Raw genomic sequence first — 19092 nt, 5'->3', positions numbered from 1 at the left:
TTCGTCGAACACGTCATGGGCAACAAATTCCTGCTCGCTCTCCTCACACTCTCCGCGTTTCTCTTCACGCTCCACACCGCCGTTGCCGAGCCGGATCTGTCGCCGAGCTTCAGATCTCGAGCTCTGCTGCAGAAGCTAGAGCCGGAGACGACGACAGCTGCGGCGGATCCTCCATCGGCGTTAGAGATCGGGAAGCGCCACTCGTCGGATAAGTCGGTTGCCGGCGGCGGAGTCATCATCGGCGGCCTCGTCACTGCGATTTTCGCGGCGGTTTATTGCTACATTCGAGTCACTAGAAGGAAGCAATCTGATAATTTGACTTGATTTTGGTTTTTGATTTTAGGTTAATTTGATCGAGAGATGTTAATAGTAGATTATGGATTAGTAATTTTGGGGGTTTCGATTTAGGGAATTTACTTTTATGTATGTGATAAATTTTAATTTGAATTAGAAAAATGTCATTATTAAATGTTTGCAAGTCATTTTACTTTGTACTCCTATTACTCTTTTCGTGCAAAAATAAGTTATTCATCTTTTAATAAAAATTAAGAATTTTAATCTTTATACTATTCTTTCATTCTCTTATTCTTTCTATTATTTTATTTTTTTATTTAATTACTAAACACAATTTCTTAAATTTCATGTTAAAATAATTAACTTGAAAGGAAGAGAATATATACTATATACATTACTTAATCAGAATTTTGTAAACTATATCATGGCTTGTTCGAAAACAAACACTTCATGCTTATTAAATATTCTCTCTTTTCATGAAACGTTGTCCAATTTTTCTATTTCAGTCCGCCGTGAAATAATGTCCACTTTTTTTTTCTTTCTATTTTTGGTAAACGAACTTCACTTTTCACTAACTCATTAATATATAAATATGGAGTTTACATTCCACAACTTTTTCACCTCACCTTTTTTCATATTTCTGAAAACTCTGTGTCGAATCAAACATGAACAATATTTTGCCGGCAGTATCTAACTAAGTGTAAAATAGTCCGTGGGTGCACGCTCTCCATGTGAGTTAGCGAGGAGTTAGGTGTCTTAACTCTTAACTACTAACCTTGCATTAATGCATACATGCATTGTTTCGATTTGAACTAATTTATGATATTAAACATTATATATAATTTAATATGACACTGAAAACTATATTTTGGGGCCGACGGACACGTGAGAGTCCCCTTTTTTTTATTTAGATCAAGTGAGTATGATTTGTCTTTTTAATACTAGCAAGGTAGGCAGATCCCAATTTTGTGATAGATGTTATCTATTTTATACGTCCTCCGTCCCGCTTTAGGAGTCCCGGTTGAGTCGGGCATATATTTTAAGAAAAAAGTATTTGAGTGTGTAATAAATAAATATAGTAGTGGATGTTGGGACCCACTTTTAATTGAGTGTCCAATATATAAATGTTATAGTGGATGTTGGGATCCACTTTTAACACTTTTTTATTAGTTTTAGTGGATGTTAGGACTCACTTTTAATACTTTGTTGGCATTTTTTATTAATTTATCTCAACCGAGACTTTTAAAGCGGGACGCTCAAAATTGATCAATCGGATTCCTAAAGCGGAACAGAGAGAATATTATTATTATTATTATTATAATGAATGTGCTCGTGGCATCCAGTGCATGCCCAGCAATCTGGGAACATTGAACATTATTTCTGACTACTCTTTTCTTGATTTACTTTTCATTTCTTTAGTTTCTTAAGTATTTTGTCTTTTTGTGACGCATGAGTATTTTGTCTTAAAGTATTGAGAAAACTTAACCATGCAAATATCGGAGTTAAATAATTTAGTATTATCAGCGTAATAATAAATGTATAGCCGATCTAACCATGTCATTCTCTAATGTATAACTCCTTTTTCTCATTTAAATAATTAAATTGGTAGTGGAAAATTAAAGTCTAGATCTAAAACTTTCTGCATGAAAGCAATGTCAGCTTTCATAGGGAAGTCTTAATAGAGTATGACTTTAATTTGACAGCTTTAGATTATTCAAATTGAACTTTTTATTTTAATTCATCAGCCATACTATATTAATTATCATAGTGTTTAATCTATCTTAAGGGCTAAGAATAGTAAGACAATGCATACATCCGAATGCTAATCTATATCTCATGATGTTTTACAATTTGGGAGTATTTGATTATGTTGACTTATCATTTTAAGCGCATTTACAATTATTGCTATTAAATAAAACTGAATATACAAAACCACAACATAGTTCACAGTGCATTTATAATTATTACTAATAAACACTATGGAATGTGATCAAATGCAAACTCTAAATATTGTATAAATTCAAAACTTTAATCTGGACCGTTAGAAAATGTCAACAGATGATAAAATAATAGCAACAAAAATTTCAACACAATGTCAACGACTGATGCTGTGTTGAAATTGTGTTGACACTGTGTTGACATTTTTTGTTGCTGTTATTTTGTCATCTGTTGACATTTTCTAACGGTCCAGATCATAGTTTGAAGTTTGTACACTATTTGAGTTTGTATTTTATCATTACCCTAAACACTATTCATTATTAGCTCACAAATGATTCAATCACACTCGACCAATGCTGCCAACTACTCACAAATATGAAGTTATTAAATTTTACTAAATTTAGTAATACGAAGTAAATAAAAAAATATGACAAGTCTATATGTTGCTATAAGACTTTCAATTAAAATGTCACAACATTACTGGGCTTATGGGCCTACTGACACAAACTATATTACTTTGCGAGAAAGCCTCTTGGATGGTCATTATATGATTGGGCCTTTTAAGTTGATGGTTATTATTATTGGGCCTTTTTAAAAATAGCAAAAAGAGATTTAATTTTCTTTTAGGATTGAAGAAATGGTCACGTTCGTCTCCTTTCCGACTCACAAGAATATACACTCTTTTCCTTTTAGTCCGTTCCACAAAAATATGCACTTTCTAATTTATGAAACTCTTTACTCTCTACTGAGATCGAACCCACTCTCCACTAATAATACTTTATTTACTTTTTTCTTTTTATATCTCTCTTACTTTATCAATTTTGCGTTAAAACATGTGTTTAACACAAAGTGCATATTCTTTTGAGACAGAGAGTATTAATTAGCCAGCTATTGTTTCCCTTTCAAGGACAAGTTTCATACGCATTACTCACCCGAACACCACCTAGATGAGTTATCACCCCTACCAAACATGTCAAGGGGGTGTTCGGTTTGCAAGATTGTATCCGAGATTAAATATGCAGTGTGTTTGGTTCATAAGATAACTTAATCTCACTATTCAATCTTATATTATATATTGGTATTTTATCTAGGAAACCGAACACCACCTAAATGGACAATTCACATTCCGCTTGACTAAAACTGCAATTTAGGGAAACGTGATAATTCGATATCATCTCTCTCATCCTTCCAACATGAATTCACAATCAAAGATATAAAATCAAATTAAGGCGAAAATTGAAGAATTGTACCCGGAATCCATTTTCATGTGATGAGAATTGAAGAAGAAGAAGAAGACGATGGAGGGAACATATGTAACATCGAAATACTTAAGATAAACTTAAACACTACACAACAATCTATAAATTGCTGTCTAGTGTATTGGATATTGCGTTGGCCGAGAAAATTTACCCTTGAGCATTTTTTATGATTGCAACATGGCAGCTGGTTATTCGTCCAACTGTGCAAATGATTGACTAGGAATGGTGGTATGATTATTTTAAGAGGCGTTTAACGCACCCCATCTCATATATCCATTATGTTTAGATGCTACCTCAAATAAACTCTGTTTTAGATACCATGGGCCTTGTTAATTTACACTTCTTATAATGCTATCTGACTTATATTTTTGCTGACAGAAATTATCTTAGTTATCTGTTGCTAGATGTATCACGGCAAATTATCTGACTTATATTTAGAAACCGATCTGCTGAGCTCCTATTTCAAATGCATTTGCTATCAAGAGAGTCGTCCCGTGGTGACAGTTCGATGAGATGGATTCTACAAGCGATCCATATGAATCCTTCGTGTTCGAGATACTGGAAGTTCTTGTTGAAGGACTGTACAATGTAGGAATCAGGCGACCGGGAATGGCCCTGCTGCAGTTTCGTTTTCGCTCTCGGTGAAGTTTATGCTTAGATGGAGGTGGATGCATCTGTAACATTTTATTCCTGTTGTGAATTAACTGTGTAGACACAATGATCATTTAGGCCTAAACTCAAATCACAAAGTAAAATGCCATTATCTTCTACACTGGGGATTCTGCAGTTCAATTCTATTTCTACATACACTACTTTTCTACATTGACTATATCCACACAACCAGATGCTACTACTTGTACATAGTAATTTCTAAGCTGCCGGAGCTTCATCCTTCTTCCCAGTCGATGTCGTCCTCCTCCTCGGAAACTTCAGCTTCTTCATTCAGGTCAACTTTAAATTGTCTAGTTTGGCCACCTGAAAATCAATCATGTGGCAATCGTTATGTTCTGATTTTTATACAAATGGTGTGAATTTTTTTGTACCAGTTTTTGGTTTAAGGAGGTAAATCGGAACAAAGAAAAGTGAGTTACCGGTTGGCGGAGCAGCCTCTTCCCAATTGACATCGTCTCCTTCATAATCTTCATCGCGTTTTGACTTCATGCCGACTTGCCGCTCAGTGGTGGTGTAATAGTCTTCGTTGGAGATCGTATTGGCTAGCTCAGGCCTATTCATCGTCTCTCCGTGTTCATGTTGCCGCATTAGTATAGCGGCATAATAGGCTTTAACATATTCATCCTGAAAATATGGAAACATAGAGATCAAAGAAGACTTGAGCGTTCTAAATGAAAGATAAAATCCCAAAGAAGTCTACATTATGTAAAGTGGTGCGAAGATTAAAACAAAAAGTTTCAGTAATGGCAAAAAACCTGTATACTCTTTTTTTCATCATTTACTGTTGATGATTTTTTGTCATCAGAAACCTTGGGAGCCGTCAAAGTACCATCAGATTTCGTCTCTGCTTTGGTTTCTCCGCGTTGCTCTTTCGTGAGACTCATTCCGTCCTTTATCATCCATGGAGGCAACACTTTCATAGGAGTTTCTGATTTCGCCGTTTCTCCCTTTTCACCAATGCCAGAAAAAGCAACTTCAACCTACCATTGCAAAACTTTGAGGTTTTGGAGTAATACATGCAAATTTTCCATTAAGCAGAGTTCCAAATTAATGATGAGCACATATGCATCAAATCAAATGATTAGGAGTTATAAAGCAACATATTCAATGTTCACCAGGCAAATAGAGAAAGTTTGATGCACACTAATGGTTTTCCAGCATCGTATAGGCTTCAATTATTCCTTTTCTAAATTAAGAACATTCGCAACGTTTCCCACACACTCCCACAGAAATATACTCCCTCCGTCCGCCATTAGGAGTCCCGGTTCATTTTTACTATAAATGATAGGTAGACCCCACATTCCACTAACTTATTCCACTCACATTTTATTATAAAACTACTATATAAAAACAGGTCCCACATTTCACTATCCTTTTCCACTCACTTTTCTTTATATTTCTTAAAACTCGCGTCAAACGCAAATGGGACTCCTAATGGTGGATGGAGGGAGTACCAGCTATTTAGGAAGCTAAAAATGTACCCTATTGTGATTGAGTGCAGTATATCTATAATTATGACATGCTGACGAGAGACTAAGTAGCCTGAAGGAATTGATACGAAATGCATTTTAGTAAGCAAAGTGTATATTCATCACTCCGGTCAGTGCTCAATCTCTTTGACCCATCTTTTATAGCAAGAGCAAGATAGAAAACAAAACCTCGCACATAAAGTGAAAGAAGTTAAGAAGCAAGCCCACCTTCGTCTCCCCAACATAAGGCATAGGAGTTCCGCCAAAACCAAAACCCTGAGATGATTTAGAAGGGTCATTCGCGGTAAGGTCCCCATTGGAAGAACGCCCAGCAGCATGTGCTCTAGCTTCCCAAGCTTGAAGATTTCCAAATTCAGGGATGGGCAAATCCTTAACCCTAGCAAGTTGATCAATGAGTGGTTTGAGCTGTACCTGTTTCCAACCAAACTTCCACAACTAAGAAGACAGTTTATGAGGCAGAAAAGCAAGATTTCTTGAAATTTGTAAGATGATAACAATTCAATTGGTCCCATGATTTTTTTGGAAAAGCTGTGAACATGCAAATTCATACGGAGAAGCGCAATTGGCAGCATCAAATCCATGTACTGCCAATCTGTTAAAAAACATCTATATACATCTATTGTAAAGATTAATTAATCCTTTGAAATGACCAAACAAGTTTGGAATAAGTACATCGCATATCTGTCATCATTTTCTACGTTGTACTTTATAGCAGAAAGAAGCAGAGGCTACAATATTTTTTTTTATTAAATTGAAAGCAAGTATAGCATTTTCATATTCAACCAGATGATTGATGAGACTCGTACATGCTAAAATAAGCATCTTTACATCAATAAATAAACTAATTCGGCAAATTGGTAAATGAATTGACTGAGAAGTATGGCAGGCTTTCATTTCTTTATATAGTTAAAAAGTTTAACATAATCACAGAACTTGAATCATACAAGAATGATCAAAAAAACTTAAAGAGGACAAACCTCCATCTTTGACAACATGTCTTTTATTTTATCATGGCGATGCTTTCTTGCATTATCATCTCCATCTCCCAAATCTTGAATAGCTAACTTGTCGCTTTCAGCTACAAGTACACCATTGCAACTTTCACAGTGGAAGTACTCGTCATATGGAGTGATCAATTGGAGTGCATCAAGAGCAGTGTATCTGGAGTTTATTTGAAATAAAATCTCAAGACCCGTCAGTAATTAAATGCCAAAAGTGCAGGGAAAATGACCCTTGTTCTACGAACAGATACCTTTTGCCACAATTGGGGCAAACATACTCCTGTATAGTATTCTTGCTCTCTAGTTCATCCTTCAGCTTTTTCTTCATTCGATGCAATCTGTACCTCACCACATCATATATCTGCAATAAATTAATTAGACTACATAAGTCAATTTCAGATGGAGGGAAGAAACATCAAACATACTCTCAGATAGGCCCCAAAGATTAATGAATCTGAACCGCAATTTTGCTACAAACTCTTGTTTCACCGCTAACAATATCAACAACCCACTTCCTCTAGCCACGCAATGTTCTAGACTATGATATGCATGATCCTACTGAAAAGTATCTAGGTTAAGGAGCCAAAAACCTGTGCATAATCCAGACAGCAATACGAGTGTACATGCATCTTTTGTTTGTCATCGCCTTCTCTTCCAGTCTGTTGACTATCACCAGTGGCAGCAACTGCAGCATTATATACTTTTGCACCCTTTGCAGTCTGCAAAGAATGAGATATAATCAAACAAATACGGGGGGCACTTGACAACTTTAAGTAATCAAATGAACTACCAATCAGAAAATTGAGGGGGGGGGGGGGGGTGTTCCAGCTTGAATTGAGGACTATGTAACTTGTATTTAAGAATCTAATTGGTCATTAAATGAGAAAAACTAACTATACCAGGAAAAGTCCTGCCATCTGTCCTCTTTCTACCTTTATTCGTTCAAAAAGAAAACAAATTAAGTAGCCAGACCCACTTTTACACGTGTAATAGTTTCCACTAGTGCATGCATGCATAATGTGCACAAACACAAGCGTAATCTACACAATATATTGAACCTGTAGTGTAACTGCATCTCTAGGAAGAATCTAGGCATGGGCATAATCTTACATTCTGCATGGAAAATATACGCGAAGAATGGAAAACCTAGATTCGCATTTACCAGGAACTACTGTTCCCTACACTGTTGAGCATACGGAGTTCGGATAAATATAAAGACAAATAAAGCATGAGATTTCGACATTATATAAGCATAATGTAGGCCAATAAACGAGTGGAAATAATCATAATAAACATTCAAAAATATTTTGCTAGTATTATACTGAACCAGTCAAACCAACCTCCTTCCTGTGATCTCGAGCTACTAGCTTTTCTTCTTCAAAGAACCTGAGAGTTCTTCGAAGTTGCTTGGTATGAAGCTTCAAGTCCTTAGCCAAATCCTCCTCTCTTACCCACTGTCGCCTGCACCAGAACGAAAATTGAAGCCACATCAGATTATTTTACGTGCAGACATTGTTTACCTCGATTTCAAAGCTTACACGAAATTTAATCTTAGTATTCCCAATCGTCAAACCTAAACAGCAACAGTTTTTCTTCCACTCCAACAATTATCAAGCAAATGATGAGGAAATCAACTGAACATCCAAATTAAGCCAGTTAAACACAAAATAGGCAAATTCACAAAGTTTTAAGCACATTTAATTCAAATTCCGGCAACAACATAAATGAACTACACATACTTAATATAACCAAATTACGATTTCACAAAAAAAAATCAAAACTTGCCAATCCCTTCGGCATCGGAAATTACCTCGTAAGAGCGTCGAGAACAACCACGGCAATCCCTCTATTGTCGCTTCTCCCCGTCTTCTGCTGATTTTCCCCTTTCGTCGTTATGTCATCGTAAAAAGCCCTCGCCGCAAGTTTCACCAAGCTGATTCGTTCACGTGATACAAGCAAACAACACAAAGCATGTCAACGAAACGCCTCGTACGTAACGAGAAAAAAGCATAATCGCAGTTGAGAGACGTAATACCGGTTGAACGGATCGATGCTGGCCATAATTAGGCTCCTTCTTCGGTAAATTCGAGCTCAGTGAAGAACCGTCAACTTGGTTGCATTTCGCTCTCCGCAAACTAGTGAAGCAGAATCACGAGGCGTTTTTTTGTGTGAAAAGTTAGGGATTTGAAGATTGGAAAAGGGGAAAGTTTGGAGAGAAATTGGGGGAAAATTATGGAATTAGAGAAGGGGAAAAAAGTAGGAGTGTTTGTGATTGGGGATTAGGGCACGGGATAGAGGTGGTTGATTCTTCAATGTTGGAGCCTAGTCAAACATGTTTCGCATGCAACTAGCAAGCATGCCTCGTTAACCCGCGCACTGCACGGAGGGCGTGTCTCGTTGTGCACGAGGAAGCACGTTGGACCATCTCAATTCTCGCGCATGCAAAATTATTTCTAACGTGCGTTGTGCAACACTCATAATCGTCTAAATCAGTCGCTTAGCGTGTGCAGCACACGTAGTCTTGTCAACCAATCGCCTAATGTATGCTAGCAAGCGTCCCGGGCCTTTAATTTATTTGTTTTCGTTTTTTATAACTTTTTCCCCTTTTTCTCCTCCTATAAATATTATCCACCCATTCATTCATACATAAAAATTATTTTCTTCTTAAATTTCTTATCATTTACTCCCTCCGTCCCCCCATTAAGAGTCATACTTTTCCATTTCGGTCCGTCCCCAATTAAGAGTCACACTTCATTTTTACCATAAATAGTAAGTAGGTCCCACATTCCACTAACTCAATTCACTCACATTTTATTATAAAACCAATATAAAAAAATAGGTTCCACATTCCACTAACTTTTTCAACCAACTTTTTTTTACATTTCTTAAAACCCGTGCCCGGTCAAAGAGTGACTCCTAATAGGGGACGGAGGGAGTAATTTCTTTCAAATTCTCCTACAATTTTTTATTCAAATTTCACTGTGTTGATTCTAACGCATTCTTATCATAAATAATTTCAACAATAGGCCTAATGATGTACGACATATAATACTTCCTCCTTTCCACAAAGATGATCCTACTTTGATCAGGCATGAGTTTTAAGAAATGTAATGAAAAGTGAGTTGAAAAAGTTAATGGAATATGAACCTTACTTTTATATATTAATTTTATAATAAAATGTGAGTAGAAATGCGTTAGTGGAATATGAGGTCCACTACCAAAAATGGTAAAAAGTGAAATGAGATAATTTTTGTTGAACGGATGAAAATAAAAAAATGGGACAATCTTTGTGGGATAGAGGGAGCTCTATAGTACTAGTATATAAGAGAACAATACATATAAATATTATGAGACTAACTTAAGGACGAAAGAATTTTTTATTTATGTGATTTATTTTCGAATTGAAAAAACTTATATATAATGTGTTTTTCAAAGAAAATATTAGAATCAATTATAAAAATAGAATTGTAGCGAGTCATTCGCAAATAAAAAGGAATAAAAAAAGGCGATAACCTCTTCAGTTTGAATTCCCGCACTCTTCTCATGAAAATCTGTTTGAAGACTTCAAACCTCCACAGAAAATGGCGAATCCTAACTCCTCGCATCCATCGCCACTCCCTCACATTCACAAATCCTCCACCACCAATCGCAATCGCACACGGATGATTCATGGAGACGCGATCCGCCAAGCGGAAGAAGCCGTGCCACGATCCGCCGCCGGCCGACCTCGACGATGAGGACCGCGTCAGCGATCTCCCCGACGACATCCTCCACCACGTCATCGCCTTCCTCCCGATCAGATCCGCCGCGCAGACGAGCGTCCTCTCCCGCCGCTGGCGAGATCTCTGGTATTCCTTCCCCGATCTCGACTTCACCACCGCCTACAGCCCGCCGCACATCGACTCCGCGTGCCGCGACGCCGAGAGGCGAGTGCGCCTGCACGTCGCGCGATGCGCCGGCTACGCGGATCAGATCCTCAGCCTCCTCGAGAAGCACTCCGATGTCAGAGTCCTCCGATTCCGAGCTTCATTAACATTCTCGCGCCTCTCCGCGCTGATCCGCCACGCCGTGAAGCACAACGTGCAGGAGCTCGACATCGAGGTCTCCACCTGCGATTACTTCAATTTCCCGCGCAGCGTGATCGGGAGCAGCACGCTGCGCTCGCTGCGGCTGAAATCGTGCCATCCTGGCTTCCGCCTGCCGCCTCTCGAGATCATGAAGGACGGATTCCGATCGCTCTCGGTTCTATCTCTCTCGCGCCTAATTCTCTGCGATCAGCCGCATCTCACGAATCTGTTCACAAATTCATCATTTCCTCTCCTCAAAAAGCTGCATCTCGAAGCGTGCTTCGATCTGAGGCATCTCAGAATCGAATCCCCCGCGCTCGAGGATTTGAGCCTCGAGAACTGCTATCAGCTGCAGGATCTGGAAATCCGCGTCCAGAAACTGAAGAAATTGAGAGTGCGGAGCTGCTTTGATGCGTATAGCGTTAGCAGTCGGGTGGAGATCGAAGCACCTGATCTGCGAATCATGTTTTGGTCGTACAATGCTGTCACTGAAGAATGTATTCTGCATGATTTGACTCATCTACAGGAGGCTTTTGTTGGTTTCTACCTCCTTCCTGAAGATCTCAGTGCGTCTAAGATCATAAGCGTGTGGAATTTCCTTTCTGGAATGTCGAATTGCCACTCTCTCACTCTCGAAAGCCAGTGCATCGAGGTACATTCTTCATCCGATCCATAAATCTGCATTTCAGCAATCATATGTTTTACACAATTCCTATTTTACCAGTTTGTTGGTGATTGTTAAATATTGATTCAAAAACTGCATTTGTTCTGTGATTGATTGCTGCATAAAATCATAAGTAATATACACAATTCCTATTTAGCAGTTTGAGTTAACTTTTAACTGTTGATTCAAACTCTGTGCAATTCCTATTTTAGCAGTTTGTTGGTAACTTTTAACTGCTGATTCAAAATCTGTGTTTGTTCTGAGATTGTTTGCTGAATCACACAATTCACATTCTGTTTCTGATTTCTGCCATAATTTTCTCAAGTTTTTGTTCCTGCTGATTCAAAATCTGTGTTTCTTCACTCTGCATCAAATCCCCTAAATTCAGACTTCCATCTTCCTAACTTTGTTAGTGGCCACAGATTCTATCAAAACACAATCACTTTGCAGGACTATCACTATGCTCATTCAACAAACTCAAGTACCTCGAGCTCGCCACCGCCTTTAACAAGCACAACAACCCCGGATTAGCAAGTATATTCAGGAGCTCTCCCACCCTCCACACCATAACCATCATGATCATTCGCGACCGCAGCGCCCAACAGCAAGTAAGTCACCAAATTCAACTCTGTTCCCATATCCACACTCTCCCTTAAACTCATTATCGCCCACCAGGAATGGAACAAGGATCTGTGGCAGTCCCTGAGCTCAGGCGAAGAGCGACACTGGGAGTCGCAGGCCCAGTCGCTGAGCTCGTTTCTCCACCACCTGAAGGTGGTGAAGATCCATGGATTCACAGAGTGTGCAAATGATGTAAGCCTTGTGAAGTTCTTGCTCAAGCATGGGAAAGTGCTGCAGCAGGTGTTTCTAAGCGCTAGTCTTTCTAAAGGCAGAGATTCCCTTCTTAGAGAGAAGATCAAATCACAGATTTTGGGATTTTCTAGGGCTTCTTCCAATGCTAACATTGTTTTCCAGTAGTTCTTGATTTGATCATACAATTCATTTATTTTGCTCTGACATTTATTTATTTATTTATCGTGTTTCAGTCTCGTATTTCATTTCATCATTTGACGATTTGACGAGGATTAATTGACATTTTCCCTTGATCTATATACACAAATTATTCGAGATACCATCCGATGTTCCACCCACGAGATCGTCTATTACAAATCGCGCTACATCTCGTTGTCTCAGCATAATCAACAACAACGAAGATGAAACCCGAGCCCCCAAAAAAGAAAAAGAACAATCATTTCCATCTAAACTCTTGGTGCAAGGCATGCTCCAGCAAGGCCTCAGACTGGTCCATGAGCTGAGGGCTCAACCGGAACATGAGCACACAAAACTCCATCTGATCGAGGGCGCCATCCCGGTCGAGATCGCCCTCCCTCAGCATGCCCTCGAGCTCTTCGTCCCCGAGATCCTGCAGCCCCAAGAGAGCTGAGTTCTTCTTCAAACTCTCAAATGTGATCACCCCTTTTTCCCTATCCATCAGCAGACCAAAACCTTTGCAGAGCTCCCCAATCATCCCCTCACCTCCCAACCTCTCAGCCATCAATGGCAGCATGTCTTGGAACTGATCATTCCCCCTTCTCCCTCCAGCCATTATGAATCAAGAATCAAGACTCTCTCTTGTTAACACAATTTGGATATTAAACAATGGTGATGATGATGATGAGGAAAAGGGGCATGAGGGTTTTATACTAAAAGGGATAGGGAGAGGTGGATTTCAAGGAAAGAGTGGGGGACTGATGACAACCAATGTACAGACAGTCATTGCCTGTCGGCTGAGGTTCTTACAGAGAAATGGAGCTATATCTTTCTTGGAAGAGGGACAGGGTCAGTACGGTAATTTCGGGTTGATTAGAATAATGGGTTTCTTGTGATTTTGGACTTGCTCCATGAGGATAGGAGGAACTTTCATTGGCATTTGGTACTTTTAATAAAGTTGGCAATAAATAAGATTGATAGATCCTAAATTACTAAGTACATCGTGTTTTACTTATCGTGATAAGTCTTTTTACATTTTTTTAAATCTGAGAAATAAATTAGGAAGTTCTAAATTTATCCCATCTTTTCTGTTTTTTAATGAATTATATGTGGCGGTCGGGTTTAAAACACGTGGATATTGGCAAAATATCATTATCTAATTAAATTTAAAATGACGTTTTGTCTACGTGTTTTAAGCCGACTGCCACATCAGCGCGTAATTCGCTGGAAAAAAAGGAAGGATGAGATAATTGCAAACTCAAACTTCGTGATTCATTTTACAGATCTTGAAAAATATGGAACAAACCAGAATTTGACCATCTTTCATGATTTATTTTACAATTAACTCTGTTTTATGAGTTTGAGAGATTCAATACTTTTGTTTGATTTTGATTTATATGCACTAATTATTTGATCTATGAACTAGTGATAAAAGGGTCTCATTTGATATCTTTATCATTTCTTGATCTTTTTTTTCCTAATTCCATATTCATCATATTTTATATCATTAATACACGTTGTATGAGTATGAGAGAATCAATACATTTGTTGTATCTATTTGCACAAATTATTTGATCTCTGAACTAGTGACAAAAGGGTCATATTTGATCTCTTTATTGCTTTCTATACAAACATTTTGCACGAGTCTATTAGAATCATCACTTTTGTTTCACATATATGCACAATGCATTCAACAAAGCTTCCATTATTGTCATTACAAAATAATCAATTTACACGACTTTGAGAGGCCTAATGACACTTTTGCTTGATCTATATACACAAATTATTCACGGATCATCCATTATCACAAATCACGCTACATCTCGTAGTCTCCGCATCAACAACAACAACGAAACAGAAGATGAAACACGATTTGCAACGCAAGATCCGGGCCCGAGCCCCCCCTAACTCAACAAATGCAAAAAAAAAAAAAAATTCAATTCCATCCAAACTCATGCTCTAAAGCATACTCCAGCAAGGCCTCAGACTGGTCCATGAGCTGAGGGCTCAACCTGAACATGAGCACACAAAACTCCATCTGGTCGAGGGCGCCATCCCGGTCGAGATCGCCCTCCCTCAGCATCCCCTCGAGCTCCTCGTCCCCGAGATCCTGCAGCCCCAAGAGAGCCGAGTTCTTCTTCAAACTCTCAAATGTGATCACCCCCTTTTCCCTATCCATCAGCAGACCAAACCCTTTGCATAGCTCCCCAATCAGCCCCTCACCTCCCAACCTCTCAGCCATCAATGGCAGCATGTCTTCAAACTGATCATTCCCTCCAGCCATTTTGAATCAAGAATCAAGATTCAATTTTTACACAATTTGGATAATTAAGCAATGTTGATTGAGGGTTTTATACTAAAAGGGGAGAGAGGGTGTGGTGGATTTCAAGGAAAGAGGGGGGAATTGATGACAACCAATGTACAGAGGGAGTCATTCATGGGGTTCTTGCATAACTTTCTTGGAAGAGGGAGAGGGGCATTGTGGTAATTTTGGGTGGATTAGAATATAAAAGGGGATTCTTGTGATTTCTGACTTGTTCCCATGAGAACAGGAGGAAGTTTCATTGAATTTAATTTAGTGAATTTTGTCTGAATAAACAAGTGTTTTCACATGATTTGGATGGATGTTGTTGGGTTGCAGGGAGACTTGGGAGGTGGGAACTTGGAAACATGCATGCCTCAATATTTGATTTTGTTCATGTGAAGCTTTTTAAGAAGATCACCACAAAGTTCTAATTTGATCGTGTAGTATCGGGCAATCTAATATTTTGAATTTGGAGTGCGACAAATAATTACAGCGACTTCGAGCCTTAAAATCTGAACAATTGCTAGCAAGAATGAGGCATTAGCCAGAGTCTTTGAGCTACCGGCTTTCTTAATTGGCGTCTTTTTTTTATTAAAAAATTATATGGACAATAGACTATAAAGCTTAATTTAAGATTGGACTTTTTTATTAGTATTTGGCTGTACATAGTTGGATTGGATGTATAATAAATATTTATTAATTAGTACATGATATAAAATTGGGTACAACAGATTCGACGGATAAGGACTAATTTTTACCTTACTAGATTTTAAATTAAATTAATACTACTTGATTTAAAATAAGCACCGTCTGCAATTGGTTACGTTCGAGGGTTTAAGCTAAGAAATCCTTTTTAATTAGTTTTAAATAATTATATGCAAATCTAGTTCGCATTAAATTCGCTTAAGATAATGCATAATAGCCACCAATAAGTGTATATAATAGCACAAGATTTAATAAAGAAAATTAAGAAGACCAAACTCATAACCTTTGAATCACGAACGGCTCAAAGATTTAGTTAATAAGATCAAAATCACGACCTTTCAATCACAGACGGTTCAAAAGTTTAGTTAATAAGATGAAAATCATGGCCTTTCAATCACGAATTGTTCGAATATTCAGTTATAGATCAAATCGAATTTGATGGTTTAGTTAATAAGATCAAAATCATGACCTTTCAATCACGAATGGTTCGAATAATCAGTTAATGAAATCGAATCACGACCTTTCAGTCATCGACGACGCTTCAAGAAAGTAAGTTGGCAAGGAATGGGCGTGGGACCAACTTAGCTCTCAAGGGTTGAACTCTTGACGTGACAACCCCTTTCCCTTCTTTCATATCAATCTCACCAATCTTTTCCCATTCAAAACATTGTACCAAACACCCCAACGCCACCCCAACCATTTCCATAGCCAGTCTTTGGCCGGGGCAGGCCCTCCTGCCCCAGCCAAAGGGCAAAAATTTGAATTCAAATTCAAATCCAGTTTTCCCGCCCTCAAATCTCTCGGGCAAGAATCTCTCAGGATCCTTCCACGTCTCGGGATTGTTGTGGATCTCCCACGCGTTCACCAGCAGCATGGTGCCGCGAGGGACGCGGAACCCCTCCACGCGGCACTCGTCCGATGAGACATGCGGCGTCAGGAGCGGGGCCGCCGGATGCATCCGGAGCGTCTCGTTGATGATGCATCCGAGGTACGGGAGTTCGGGCAGGTCGGGTCCGTCGATGAGGCGGGATTTTCCGATGAGATTGTCGATTTCGGCCCTCGCTCTAGCTAGGATGGTGTGTTGATTTGCTAGGAGGTGGGAGAAGGCCCATTCTAGTGTGGTTGCTGTAGTGTGTGTTGCTCCTTGGATTATAACCTGTTTAAGATAAAAGAACATTTACATCAGTTAAATGCTATAAAAATAAGCTCTAACAGCTTATAAACTCCCCAATAATAAGTTCTTAACCCTTATTAATTTAGTTTTTCATAATATTATAACCAACAACACTTTTTAACAAAATATTTTTACTTTCATTTATTATTTTCAATATATATACCCTTCCAATTTTTTATCATTTTCTCTATCTAATCATAATTTTCTATGAAAATTAATATAACTCAAATATTTTCATAATTTAGACACTCTGTACACATTATACTTGTCCAAAGGCCCACATGACATCATATTTTAGTACTCCCAATGGCCCTCAATGGCCCAAATTCGAAGTCATGCAAATTTTTAGTTTTAGACCATATCCAACCATACACTCAAAATGAGTTTTGATATAGAAATCTTCTCCAACTATACACTAAACTCAAACCTATGTTTGGGTTTATTTGTGAAACAACACCATATTTGATGTTACTGCAAAAGTTTTGTGAGACAAAAACCCAAAAATGGGGTAAATCTTGAATTTGGTATAAATGGTTGGAATAAAATTATTTTTTGATGTAACATATTCACAGAAATGGGTTTGAGTTTGGTGTAAATGATTGGAGATCTTAGTAACTTAAATAAAAAAAATTATAACTTCCTTACTCCCAAATCAATGATAATACAAAAATTTGGTGAATATTAAAATTAAGAAATAATAAAGCAAACAAGTAATGAGAAAATAAAAAATATAACTAACTTTTGCCAAAAGAAAAAAGACTCATTTCGTTTTGAATATCTAAAAAATACAAATCAATTTGTTTGGGACAGATCAAAGTACTTTGTGTTTCATAATAATTAGATTAGTATATTCCTAAAAAATGTATTTATATGTTTATCAACCTCGAAAACCATACTCCTTATTTACATGTTACTTCATCGCATTTCATCACCGCCAATTAAGAGTATCCTTTCACACCTCTACTTACAAAATTATTCATCATTTCTCAAATTTTCTAAATATCAACAAACAAATGCCAAATAAAATAATTTGAAACAAATGTAATAGATTGGTTACCAATAGAAAATTCCTGATCATTTCATCCGTATAATACTCCGCCTCCTCCCTCTGCAAATCCAACAATATTCCGATCAAATTCCTCTCCCCTCCGCCGCCATTGCCTCCATATTTTCCGATAAAATTCTCCATAAACCTCTCTCTCTTCTCCTGCACCAGCCTCATCCTCCTCTCCACGCCCGCAAACCCAAACCACCCCAAAATCGGCACAAAATCAACCACATTAGCCATCACCGTCGCCGCCGCCATCTCCGCCACAATCTCCCTAAACCCCTCCGCCTCCGCCCCCTCCGCCTCCCCCGCCCTCCCGAGAATCATCGCCGCCACCACTCTGTACGCGTGATCGAAGAAAACCTCCCTCATTTCCACCTCTTTAACGCATTGATTCATCAATTTTCGGGCAAGTGTTCGGGCCTCCTCGGCCCGGACGGAGGAGAGGGAGGAGAGGTTGTGGGCGGAGAGGAGGGTGGAGGAGGAGAGGCGGCGGAGGTGGCGCCAGTGGGGGCCGTGGGGGGCCCAGGCGAGGCTGGTGAAGTTGTAGCCGAAGTGCTTGCCGTTGAGGAGGGTGGGGCGGTTGGCGAAGACGGCGTCGTTTAGGGAGAGGCATTGGCGGGCGGAGGAGGGGGTGGAGGCGAGGAGGGCGGGGCGGGAGCCGAGGCGGAGGAGGAGGGGGGAGGGGGGGTGGCGGCGGGAGAGGAGGGAGAGGGCGCGGTGGGAGGGGAGGGAGGGGTTGAGGAGGAGGAGGTGGAGGTGGCCGAGGATGGGGAGGGTGGGGAAGGGGGTGGGGGGGAGGTGGTGGAGGTTGTGGAGGAGGTGGTTGGTGGTGGTGTAGAGGAGGAGGAGGAGGAAGAGTGGGAGGAGATATAAGAGGAGGAGGAGGAAAGACATGGCTAAGTTGAGTGTTGAGGGGAGTGGAATAGGTTTGATTCAAGTAGCTTTGTGTAGAATCTATACTTCATTCATTTACTACAAATACTTTTAGGCCACTTAACTTGTCGTGTTTAGGTTTGTGTTAAAATGACAACACCTCTTAAAGTGACACAGTGACATAACGTATGCAGCAATATTATAATCGCTACACAACAATAGTATAAACGCTAGACAGCAATCTAGCGTATTGAATATTGTTGGCCGAGAAAAAATTGTTGTAAATTGCTGTTTAGTGTATTGGATATTTACACTTGAGCATTTTTTATGATTGCCACGTGCCAGCTGATTATTCGTCCACGTGTACAAATGATTGGCTATGAATGGTGGTATGGTGTTACTTTAAGAGGTGTTGTAATTTTAAAGCACCCCGTCATTAATTGAGACATAATAGAGTAATTGTGTAATCGAGACAAACAGAAACGTAAAGAGACACAGATTTATGCGGTTCACTAATGTTGTGTTGGCTGCGTCTACAGACAAGAAAGGAAAACGGATTGTATTCAGATTGTGTTTTCCGATTACAGAGTTATGTGTCTTACTTCTATG

General features: G+C 39.1%; 2 protein-coding genes and 3 pseudogenes across 3 annotated transcripts; 1 reads left to right on the top strand and 4 right to left on the bottom strand.

Annotated features, from left to right (window-relative positions):
* Nucleotides 1-4215: 4215 nt before the first annotated feature.
* On the bottom strand, nt 4216-8936 carry LOC125191223 (Transcription factor TFIIE, alpha subunit). The gene is made up of 10 exons (XM_048088735.2): nt 8690-8936; nt 8465-8587; nt 7995-8115; nt 7245-7373; nt 6906-7015; nt 6631-6814; nt 5861-6064; nt 4919-5143; nt 4583-4787; nt 4216-4466 (listed from the first exon to the last, which is right to left on the bottom strand). Exons 1-10 carry the CDS (start codon nt 8713-8715, stop codon nt 4378-4380), a joined length of 1416 nt encoding a protein of 471 aa, XP_047944692.2. The 5' UTR covers nt 8716-8936; the 3' UTR covers nt 4216-4377.
* Nucleotides 8937-10170: 1234 nt separating this feature from the next.
* Nucleotides 10171-12444, top strand: LOC125190321 (Protein with RNI-like/FBD-like domain). The gene is made up of 3 exons (XM_048087592.2): nt 10171-11373; nt 11808-11993; nt 12061-12444. The coding sequence occupies exons 1-3, from the start codon at nt 10324-10326 to the stop codon at nt 12361-12363; spliced, it is 1539 nt and encodes a 512-aa protein (XP_047943549.2). The 5' UTR covers nt 10171-10323; the 3' UTR covers nt 12364-12444.
* Nucleotides 12445-12459: 15 nt separating this feature from the next.
* LOC125190322 (calcium-binding protein KRP1 pseudogene) lies at nt 12460-13025 on the bottom strand (annotated as a pseudogene).
* Nucleotides 13026-14064: 1039 nt separating this feature from the next.
* On the bottom strand, nt 14065-14747 carry LOC125190323 (calcium-binding protein KRP1 pseudogene; annotated as a pseudogene).
* A 1101-nt stretch (nt 14748-15848) lies between these two features.
* On the bottom strand, nt 15849-18504 carry LOC125188142 (cytochrome P450 81Q32 pseudogene; annotated as a pseudogene). The gene is made up of 2 exons (XR_016130793.1): nt 17617-18504; nt 15849-16541 (listed from the first exon to the last, which is right to left on the bottom strand). The product of XR_016130793.1 is annotated as a cytochrome P450 81Q32 pseudogene (transcript).
* Between the last annotated feature and the right edge of the window lie 588 nt (nt 18505-19092).

Source organism: Salvia hispanica, chromosome 5 (assembly GCF_029641045.1).
Source record: "Salvia hispanica isolate PSC_SH4W2 chromosome 5, Shi_PSC_v1, whole genome shotgun sequence".
Classification (NCBI taxonomy): Eukaryota; Viridiplantae; Streptophyta; class Magnoliopsida; order Lamiales; family Lamiaceae; genus Salvia; species Salvia hispanica.
This window is presented reverse-complemented; position numbering and strand designations above follow the sequence as displayed.

What these genes read in the sequence shown, in the direction of transcription:
- LOC125191223 (XM_048088735.2), bottom strand. Translation starts at nt 8,715, where the DNA reads ATGGCCAGCATCGATCCGTTCAACCG. An exon ending in CTTATGTTGGGGAGACGAAG is followed by an intron (nt 5,144 to 5,860) that starts GTGGGCTTGCTT and finishes TTGCAATGGTAG; the next exon opens with GTTGAAGTTGCTTTTTCTGG. An exon ending in AGAGGCTGCTCCGCCAACCG is followed by an intron (nt 4,467 to 4,582) that starts GTAACTCACTTT and finishes ATTGATTTTCAG; the next exon opens with GTGGCCAAACTAGACAATTT.
- LOC125190321 (XM_048087592.2), top strand. Translation starts at nt 10,324, where the DNA reads ATGGAGACGCGATCCGCCAAGCGGAAGAAGCCGTGCCACGATCCGCCG. An exon ending in TCGAAAGCCAGTGCATCGAG is followed by an intron (nt 11,374 to 11,807) that starts GTACATTCTTCA and finishes TAGTGGCCACAG; the next exon opens with ATTCTATCAAAACACAATCA. An exon ending in ACCGCAGCGCCCAACAGCAA is followed by an intron (nt 11,994 to 12,060) that starts GTAAGTCACCAA and finishes ATCGCCCACCAG; the next exon opens with GAATGGAACAAGGATCTGTG.